Below are 11,070 nucleotides of genomic sequence, written 5' to 3'. Positions count from 1 at the left end.
AAAGTTGGATGCTCATATTCAAATCTCATACATTTATATGAAATGGTGGATTATTCTCATAATTAACACACTTTATCTCGGGTCTTCCTTGAAAAGTTGATCAAGAAATGCCCTGTGTTTATGAAACTACAGACAGGTGCCAAAAGTCGTGGGATAGCAGTATGTAATTTATTGTTAAGTGGCTCCACCCTCCCTTGATGGCTTGGGAATGCCCAGACCTGTATCAGTTGTAAGGTGTTCTCTAGTGAGTCAGGTTAACACCAGTCAGTCTGCTTATGGCAAGCCGATATGAATTATCAGAATTTGCATGCGACATGATAGTGGGTGCCAGACGGATGGGATATCCCATTTCCGAAGTTGTGCAGCCATTCAACATTCCTCAGTCCATGGTGTCATGTGTACCGGGAATACCTCATGGAAGGCATTACTACCCACCATGGACAGGACAGTGACCGACCACACATGCTTAATGATCATGACCTGTGGTGTCTGCCTAGAATTGTCTGTGGTAACAGACAAGCGACACTGGCCGAAATCACGTCCAGATTCAATGCAGATGCATATCCAGCAGGTCAGTGCAGAGCTCTTTAGCATCCATGGGATATGGGAACAGAAGACCCATCAGAGTGCCTCTGTTAACACCTTGACACCGGACACAGCGCCCCACCTGGGCTTGTGACGTTGCTAATTGGACCCTGGAGGACTGCAATATGTGGCATAGTCTGATGAGTCACTTTACCAGTTATTACATGTTGTTGGTAGGGTTTGGGTGTAGCGCAGATGCCATGAGGCCATGGAACCCAATTGTAAACAAGGCACCATGCAGGTTGGTGATGGTTCTGTACTGGTGTGGGATGTGTGCATGTGGCATCGATTGGGTCCGCCCTAACATGTCACTGACGGTGACCGCTACGTTGAACTGCTTGGTGACCATTTTCAGCCCTTCGTGGACTTCATGTACCCCCACAGTAATGGGATATTCCAGCAGGGCAGTGCACAGTGTCACCGGGTCCAAGTTGTCCAGAATTGATTCAAGGAACATTCTGGAGAGTTCCGATGAATGGTGTGGCCACCATGTTTGCCTGACATGAACCCAGAAGAATATTTATTAGAACATGGTAGAGAGGTCCATTCACACCCAAGAACCAGCACCTACAAATACCAGGGAACTGTGAGCAGCTATCCAGACGACATGGCTCAACATTTCTCCATGAGGTCTTTTGTCCACTTGTTGAGTCGATGCCACATTGAGTTGCTGCACTTCACCAGACTAGAAGGAGTCCTACATGATACTATGTACCTATCCCATGACTTTGGGCACCTCAGTATATATTGCATTAAATTGCACCAGACCAGACACCGACTTTCAAAAACAGACAGTGTGGATGTAATATGGCAGAGAGATATCCTGTCACAGGCGCAGCCTCTTGTCTGATTAGTGAACACAGAAATTAATAGAGGTACAGTGTGGTTGCACTTTATGCGCAAAGTTTGAAATATTGTGAATCCCAAAAAGAATTGTGTGTTTCAGAACTTGTCTGGAATTATGTGAGGTCTTCAGGAATGCATCCTTGCATAAAATGCGACCACATTATGGTTTTCTATGTTACCGTGAATAATTGAGATACACTCAGCTCTTGATTATCCGGGATGATGGTGGGGATGGAAATCACGATTAATCGAAAACCCAGTTAAGACAAATTTTATTAAAAGTAGTACTGTAATACTGTACCACATAATGCTATAAGCCTACCTGTATTTAACTTTATTCAACCTCATTTCTATGTCATCTAATGGCCTATTTAATACTTTGTTTACATTACACTGAAGTATGAATTAGTTATTTCAATCACAGTGTTCAGCAACATCCAACACTCTTTACGAATATCCACACTTAACACTAAAAAAAATTTAATATTGTTGTTTACTTTTTCGCGGCATTTTCCTTTTTACGGATATCCATATGAAGCCTACATAATATTAGCTTGTCACTTAATAAACTGTTCTCTTCAGTCCCAAGATAGTCTAGTAAGGATTCCAAATGATTAAGAGCAGCACCATGTGATATTTTCTTACTAGCAACACTGTCCATCTCTTCCTCATTCTCCCTTTCTTCCTGCTCTTCTGGCTGCACCCCCACTGAACTTAAGGTTTTGTTACTGCTTAACATTTCAAAGCCCGGCTCACATGAGTTTCTGTTGAATACTTAACACAACATGCTTCCTTTTACACCCTGACATTTTGCTAACGCACTTGAAGATTGATACAAAGAGTCCAACTGGGGCAGTGTATCTGTCCTTGAAACTTTCCACAAATCCTTGCATTCTTTCACCCCTACTCTAGAACATTGTATTAACATAACGGGACCAAACAATGCAGAGCTCGGTTCACACTAGTGCGAAAATAGTGTTACAACTCACCATGTGAAACAAAAGTGAATGAATATTAAACAACATATAAGCCTCAAGAAAGCCCCGGTTAAGCCGCAAACTGGTTTATCCACCCCCGGATAATTGAGAGTTGAGTGTATTAAGTTATTTAGATATCAGGTGAAATAACTAACTCCATGAAGCAGATTCATTTTTAGAAGCTAATAGCCTTGGTAGTCAGTAAATTCACTGTCTATTATGGAACCTGACACATTTTTATTGTATTCACTAGAGCCTCTTTTACCCTATCCTTAGCCAGTTGAATGCAGTCCCCATCCTCACCCTGCTTCCCTAAAATCAGTTTCAGTATTATACTCCTATATATGCCTGTGACTTCTTAAGTGGTCTTTTCATACTTCTTGACAAAAATTTTGGATGAATTTATTATCTTTCTTATGCATAGTACCTAGCCCACTAGCCCCATTGCTGATTTGATCACCTTCGCAATGTTTGGTGGAAAATATAATTTATGAAACTCCCCTGTATGCACTTTTGGGTGGCCTTTTGTTACTTCTTCTATTTCTACACTTTCAGTATTGAGACTGTGGCATCAGATGGTATGTTAGATGAATGGTGAGTTGGAAAGGATTTGAAGGTAGTAAACATGGCTTAACTGAGGTACTATCTCAACATTTGCTTTGAGGGGCAGGGGAAGACCATGAAAAACTTCCTTCAGGATAGCCATTGTCCTAGCCAAAATTTGAACTGAATACAGGTCTAGAGACCAACCTATTCTGTACATTCCCTCTCTTAGATCCAGATATTCTCAGCATCCTTTTCTCACATGCCTTCAATATGTGTGCTTTCATTATGGTGGGGTCCAAATTTTGTATCCATACAAAGAGCAGGTTAAATTATAGTTTAGTATATTTCAATTTATATGTTTCCAGGTAGGACAAGGGAAGCCAGAAGATTCTGAACTGAATTGTAGCAAGCATTTCCCACATCTAATTTTAATTTTTTACTCTTATTTTGAGATATTTGAGCTTTGCCACAGTTTTGAAGGATTGTTAGCTATATGTATATTATGATTTTGTCTTGTGTTGTAATCATGAAGCATGAAGGTAAAATTGGTATTCTATGAGTTCTAGACCAACATCATTACTGCCATCTTATAGAGCTTCTTTGTGTTTCCTTGTGATGCTTATGTTTTAGCCCAGGAAGTTAATGTTACCATCTGCATGGACCAATAGTTGACATATCGATTGAATTCCAGTCGCTCCTAATTCTCTTGTAATTTTCTGATGGTGTATCCCAAAACAAATGTTGAAAAGCAGTAGCAATACATATATAATTTATATTATTTATGGGGCACGCGGTAGCGTAGTTGGTTGAGAGGCTATGCTACAAGCCGGAAGGTTGCAGGTTCAAGTCCCGATGAGGTCATTGGATTTTTTTCATTTGACCTAATCCTTCTAGCTGCACTATGGCCCTGGGGTTCACTCAGCCTCTAACAGAAATGCGTACCAGGAATTAAATAAATTTCCTGGGGAGTAAAGTGTGGCTGGCATGTAAGGCTGACAACCTCACCGCCATCTTTGAGCCGATTGTCTAGATAATGTGGGACCCTCAACACGTCACAACCCTATGGGCCTTCATGGCCTGGTACAGGGATAGCTTTACTCTTTTTTTATATTATTTATACAGTTATTTGCCAAGAAAGTCACATCTGGTAAGGAGTCAGAATTTTGCAGTTTCCCATTGTTGAATTTAGGGAATTGGTATAAGTAAAATTTTCTTTCATCTTGATTTTCTTAATATAAAATATAAATTTGAGGTTTGTTGGAGTTTGCTGAAGTCCTGTATCCTTAAGATCATAACTGATAATATCATTTCATGTGAGTGGACTTCATATTGTCGCATGTATGAGCGACTATTAATGAGTTTTGGATTGGTAATCGGATTTATTTATTCTGCCTTCAGCATCATCATCTGCAATGAGCGCATCTCATTCCTCAATTTAGCACGGCATTTTTATTCCACCTTAACCACCATCTTCAGTGATTCCGTTTTATTCTGGAGGCGAGCATAGCATTCATCTCTCACTTTCATAATCTTCTTCATTGAATACATCTCACTGTGTAACTGTGCACAGTGTTCATCTTCCGCCTTTGTTGTCTTTTCTGTTGAATAGATCTCATTCTATAATTGTATACAGTGTTTACCTTCCATCTCTTGCATGTACACCACCTCTTCTCCCAACTCTAGCATGAAAGTTTCACCATTCTGTATCTGCAACCTCAGCTATGACAACAGCAGTCCTTCTTATAACATCTCGGCATGGACTGCACAGAAAATACAGTTTCTCTGGTGCTGTTTCCATTGTTGCATTTGCGTCTGTTGGGATGCCCATGTGATCGCAACAGCTGTATTTACAGAGCTATTACTTATCAGTGGCTGTTGTATAACTGCTTATCTCATGGTCATTGCTTAGCAACAGTTCTACATGCCACAATATTTTCATTTAACAGTGTTGTTTTTATCTCAAACTGTATAGCATTGAATAATAGTGCTATTAGTTAATAATGAATTAGAAAATATGTGGAAGGAAGCAGTGCTATCCCAGTTTGCCTTGAGAGAGTTAGGAAAACTGGATATCCCCAATAAGGCCCATTTATTATGAAGTGCGTTAAATTCAGTCTAATTAGCTGAGAAGTGGCATAAGAAAGGGTCATGTTTAGTCCAGTTCATAGGATGCTGCCTGAAGGATCAACATTGATTTGTAATTTAAACATTGTGGCCACATTTGAAACCTGTGTCACTTAAACTTTAACTTAGAGCATTTGTAGCCCACACATTGGCATGACAGTTAACACTGAGGACAATATTTTAAGTTCAGTTGCACAGGAGAAACCCATAAGAAAAGAAGGAGTATGTTAAAATATATGTTGTTGCAGTACTGTACTGGTTGGGATTGTGGATGAGTTTATATAAATGTTTTTCTAGCAAGAAATGTATCTCAATATCAGATCAGTTTAGATGGTTTAACTGAATGTTGGCAATAAAGAATGTATAATTGACTTTTTAAGAAACAGTATCTTTATTCGCTCACACCCACCTTTGTCAAACGTATATTTTGAAGACAGGGAAATGGTTGTAGGTTGTAATTAAAATTATTCTCATTTTTGACCATCCCACATTATTTACTTAATAAGTAAATGTAACAAAAGGCTGCAACATGGTTCAAGTGGTTAGTCGCTGGCTTCCCACCGCGGCGGCCCAGGTTTGATCCCAGGTCTGGTCAAGTGGGATTTGTGGTGGAAAAGTGCTGGGGCAGGTTTTCTCTGAGTACTTCGGTTTCCCCTGCCAATCTTCATTCCACCAACTTCTCCATCATCATAATCATGCAGGGCAGGCTACAGGCAGGCCAATCAGTGGCCGCCGTGCCAAGTGGATCCAGTTGGACTCCACCTCCCACTAAGCGAATTAAAAAAAAATGTAACAAAAGGATATGTTTCCTGATGCTGAGGAAGCCAGTCATGAGTTGTAATGTACATTCTTGCTATCTGCTTCTTCAGAAACCTGTAATAACTATTTATTTCTAAATTAATTAGTTACTACAGTAACATTGAAAAGTATTAAATATCTCTGTTTAAATATTTTGAAGTTTCTGTGGCAGTGATTGTTCAGACTTTGTTCTGGGTTTTTACATTTTGTAGTATTATAGGTGATACTGAAATTTCAGAGGAAATGGCCATCCTTTCTCAACCTGTGACAAAAGAACTTATTGGCCCTTTGTAAGGGCCATTCACTATCCATGCTAATAGCCCAGACTGAGTTCCTTTTTTACTACCTCGCCTTGGGTCACATGACAGCCTTAATTGCAAGCTGTACATGTAGCTAATCTAATTCCTAGACATTTGCACTTCAAACCTGAAGACGGGAGACTGTATGTTTCCCCAGTATCCACCTCCAAGACTACATGATGTCACAGTCCAGAAGTCCACAGTTTCAATCCCCATTTTATATAAGTGAGTACAGAAACATGGGAGGTTAACATTTCTCTTTTAATTTGTGTGTTAAATATACAGGGAACATTCATTAGCTTCTTTAGGTCCGCTACCAAAAGTAACTTCTATATGGGAGAGTTGACAACACTGCTATCACAATCATGCTATGCAGCTACCACTGTATCTTATGATGACTGATGCGTTCTGCAAAAGCGTCACTTGTTAAATGTTGACATTCATTCAGCATATTCACTCTGTCCCTTTAGAACAGCTGCATGAATTTACTGGATAAACGTTGCATTTCATTTTCTTACGATTTTTCTAAGTCCCTGACCTAAACTGAGATTACAAAATGATCTTAATAGTGGTGGAAGCTCATGATAGCTTCGTACGTTAATTTTTTTTATCTTTACAGATCGTTTGATGAGCCGACCATGTCCCTTGTGCGCCAAAATAATATCGAACAAATCGAATCTTCAGAAACATATGAAGATAGTACATAGCAACCTATGTAAGCAACAGAGGTGCCTCTTATGTGAGAGAGTTTTCAAAAACAAATACAGCCTGAAGGCTCATATGTACACTTACCACAGAGAAACTGTGACAAAATAAATACATAGGACACAGGTGATATGAGTTTGTGATATACTTTTATGCCATTTCTTTGCCTTTAGTCAGTTAACCAAGAATTGCTTCTGAACATGAATATCTATAGTATTGTATTCTGTTGTAAGTGAAACAAACTTGACAGATCTGTGCAAAATGATAAACTGCGTAAGATAACAAACTATATTAGACCTAAGAGATCCCAGATTTTTTCAATTTATCATAAACAGAACAGTACAGATTTTCTATCTGTGATGTTTCGTTTTTAAAACTGTAACTTACACTTTAAACAGTAATGTTTAATAAATACGGTTGCTTTGATATATTTTATCATTATTGAATCATACAACAGCTGGAGATCCTATCATAATACTGTTTCATTATGTATGACCTTAGTGTTGTTATTGTGAATTTAATTTCATACATTAGATAAAAAGAGAATCACAAGCTATCAACTGTGGCAGGCAGGTGTATCCATAGACAAACGTAAAATACGTATTTGAATCTCACTGAGAACTTGCCAAGCAGGACAAGGGAGTAAAATGCGAGAGTAATGAGGAAAATGTTCTTTCACACTGGTAGCTGGAACTTGAATGCTTGGTATTCTTTATGTGTTTTAAGTGCCTCACAAAGTATACAGTGGCAGTCATTGTGTTTTTTTCTATCTTAGTTTCTAAGAATGCTCTCAGAACTGCATATATTACGTAGTGATGGGTGGGAGGATGTTTATTTATAATGAAGGAAGAGGAATGTTGAGGAAAGGGTCCCAGGTTATTGTAAAGGTCTGTATTAGCATTTCCCTGGAGAGACTAACTGAGGTAAACTTTGTTTGGAATAGCCAACCTTCAGGTTAGGAATCAAACCTCCTTGTGATATTCAATAGATATTGTGATAACAGTATCAGGTTAATTATTTATTGAAATAACTTTTCAGGAAATACCCTATTAAGTTAAGAGGTTCAGAGTTTGTAATGTTGTTTTAGAAAATTACAGGAATGTGGGTAAGGAACTTGTGTTATAATTCATTTCAGGTTTTGGTCTGTGTAAACGAATAAGGTAATATGTCTCTGTATTACACTGACAGTTATGTGTAAAGTTTATTTATTTATGATTCATTGAATGACATTGTCAATGTGTTTGACTGTATATGTGTTGAATGATATGATGGTTTTGATGATACTGATGTGCCCAGTGAATGTATGTTCCCTGTTTTCATTTGTTATGATTCAATAATTTTATCATCAAGACTTGTCTTACTCTTTCCATGGTCTCTCTTGATTCCTTAATTGCATCTGAATAAGCTTTTAATGGCTTCAGATTTCAAATGACATAGTTGTCATTAATTTTTTAATAACTTAGGTAGGCCTACTTTATTCCATTTGAAGTGTATCTTATTTAACCAATTAATTTATAAACTATTAATTCAGCAGAAAATAAGTACTCATAGATGTTAATTCATTAATAATTTTTTAAGTCATTACTGATATTGTAACCTTAATAGATGATCATCTGACATCAGTGTAAATTTGGTAGGGGTTGACAGAGATGAATTCACTGATTAGCAAAGATGGCAGTATTTTCTTTTAACCACCTCAATAATATGCCATCGTATGGTTCCAATATCAAACCTCTACTCCATTAATTAAACTGATAGAGGACGAGTGGCTAAAATCAAAATGTTTGGCAGAAGGGAGACCAAATTATAAAGTGAAATAGAAAGAAGGTAGAATATGAATATAGATCTTGCAGATGATGTGATAATGTGGTTAGAATTATATTGAACTGGATTAAAATCTGTTGCCAGAATTTTTTGCAGTGAGTAAGCTTCAGGTTGAAATTGAGTTTTAAAAATGGCTGCAAGAAACTGAAAGGTCCATTCCTCTTAATACATTTATAATTACTGCCTTGTTGCCTGTTCCTTTCATACCTGCAATGTTGCTGTTTATGTTAGAATTATAAGGAACTTCAGCTACTGGATTGACATCAATGTGCCATCTTTATTTGAGGTAAGTATTGAGTTTTGAATGTACTGTATAGCTTTTAAGGCTTCTTTCAAGTCTCTTAATTATAATTGTGAAGTAAAGCATGTGAATTTTATAATGTACTATTTTGTAGTTTCTTGTATTGTAATTACAACTATTTTAAAAGAATTATAAAGATAAATATCTATTACAGGATGGACCACCCTAAACATATGTGTTGCAAAGTCAAAGACAACATAATATGTAAATAGCATACCTTCCCACTTGCACCTACCAAGATTAAAAAAAATATATCTTTGGTAATTGCAGTTACAACTATCTAAGTTGTAACTTAAATACCAAATTTCAAGAACTTTATGTTTCCATTTAACCATAACTGTAATCAGTCCTTAAAATGATTCTGAAATTAAGCTACTTAAATGCCATGGTCTCACTGTCCATTATGGTTGTGAACTCTCTCATTTTTTTCTGTTATACAAAGCTTTACCATGAAGTTTTTAAGGAATGAATGTCACACTTAAATGAGGCCCATATAAATGACTTATTTATGTGTTGAAAAGCTTTAAGCATAAATGATTGACAACAAATGTAGGGTTAGGATGATAGGAAGGTGTGTTGACATTGTCAAATAAAGTTTGTAATAAATGAGTGAATCCCTGCTGTTTGTGTTTGACCAGACTTCACAGATGCGCTCATACACAAGTGTTTAGTACAAAAATATGATGTAAATTGTGCATTATGTTTTTAGGTGGAAGTTTCAAGGAACGTAGCAACATGGAAGAAATATTTGGCATTCATTTGTGGACTTCAAACAGAACACATGATGCTTCAAACTTGAGTATCCTGAATGAATCTGTGAGCATTGTGAACAGGAGATTAAGCTTAAAACAGAGATCAAATTCAGCTGATGAGCAACTTTCCCATGAAAGTACGAGTCAGGGTGTAGTATTAGGCTCGGAGTTACAGCCTGCATACAGTGTAGTGGACCGGAGCCAATACCATGCTGCTGCTTCTCACTCCAAGCATTCAGTATATCAGCAACGGAAGCATTCATGGAGATCTCGAAGACCTGTCCAGTGCCCCAATTGCCAGAAGATCATTACAATGGCCTATAATTTGAAGAGCCATCTGTCAACATGTCTTAAGAGAAATGGGTTACGTAATAAAGTAGAAGTAAAGTATGAGTGATAATTAATATGAGAAGTCAGACATGTTGTATGAATTTGTATGGTGGTGTATTCCATGTAACAGGTGTTACCATTGTGTTAGCCTACATTGGTTTACATTGGTAATCCTGACTTGTGTTTTGGTGTATTTGGTTTGAATCTCTGACACAGAGTTAACTGTCCTATCAGAAGTGTTTATGGTTTTCCACAGTCGCTCCAGGAGATTAGGTAGTAACTTGAGAATGGCTGGTACTTTCAGATCCTTCTCTACTTGCCATTCATGATTGCCATCTCATTATGTTTGACATTTTGTGTTCACTTCATATGAAGTAAGATTGAACTCCTCGGTGAAGATATTTCCATACAGAACTTCCTTCCACAGTTGCANTAACTTGAGAATGGCTGGTACTTTCAGATCCTTCTCTACTTGCCATCTCATTATGTTTGACAATTTGTGTTCACTTCATATGAAGTAAGATTGAACTCCTCAGTGAAGATATTTCCATAAAGAACTTCCTTCCACGGTTGCGTACATTTCTCTTCTTATGGAATTGATATTCCTCCATAATACGTAGATCAGAATACAAGTATTTCGTTTCTGTATGGAACCTAGAGTAATGGTTTTCACATGTTGGAAACATGCTGATGTGTTCCCATATAAATCACTTACATCATTCAGGAAATGTTGGTGGTTGTGATATTTTGTTCCATCATCTTACAGATAAATCCAACCTTAAGAATTTCTTTTCTCCACAGGATTTCCCACTTTTCTAAGTGTCAAGCATAACATGTTGAGCAACATTGGTGAAACTCCAACCTCAAGAAGACTCCTGTCTTCTGGGACATAATGCCTTTCTCTTGTCTCGTCTTCATTGTATTCTTCTTTTTCTTTGAACTTTCTTTAGTGGAATTTCCTGTTATCTGATTTTGTCCTTATG

The 11,070-nt window shown here is 37.5% G+C and overlaps 1 protein-coding gene across 4 annotated transcripts in view; it reads left to right on the top strand.

Moving 5' to 3' along the window:
- LOC111865701 (protein abrupt) overlaps window positions 1–10,513 on the top strand; it is a 31,212-nt gene extending 20,699 nt beyond the window's left edge. For 2 of the 4 annotated variants that reach the window (XM_023853925.2, XM_023853926.2), the window contains exon 5: window positions 9,715–10,513. In XM_023853925.2, the coding sequence (XP_023709693.1) occupies window positions 9,715–10,154 (440 nt within the window). In that variant the 3' untranslated portion in view covers window positions 10,155–10,513. Of the gene's footprint in view, window positions 1–6,794; window positions 9,074–9,714 lie in introns of those variants that run through there. The other 2 variants (XM_023853929.2, XM_023853928.2) reach the window with 2 other exon arrangements.
- Window positions 10,514–11,070: the final 557 nt, after the last annotated feature.

The sequence above is a fragment of the Cryptotermes secundus genome, unplaced genomic scaffold, assembly GCF_002891405.2.
Source record: "Cryptotermes secundus unplaced genomic scaffold, Csec_1.0 scaffold19, whole genome shotgun sequence".
NCBI classification, from domain to species: domain Eukaryota; kingdom Metazoa; phylum Arthropoda; class Insecta; order Blattodea; family Kalotermitidae; genus Cryptotermes; species Cryptotermes secundus.
Note: the sequence above shows the minus strand (reverse complement) of the source record. Positions and strands in the feature narration are given on the sequence as shown.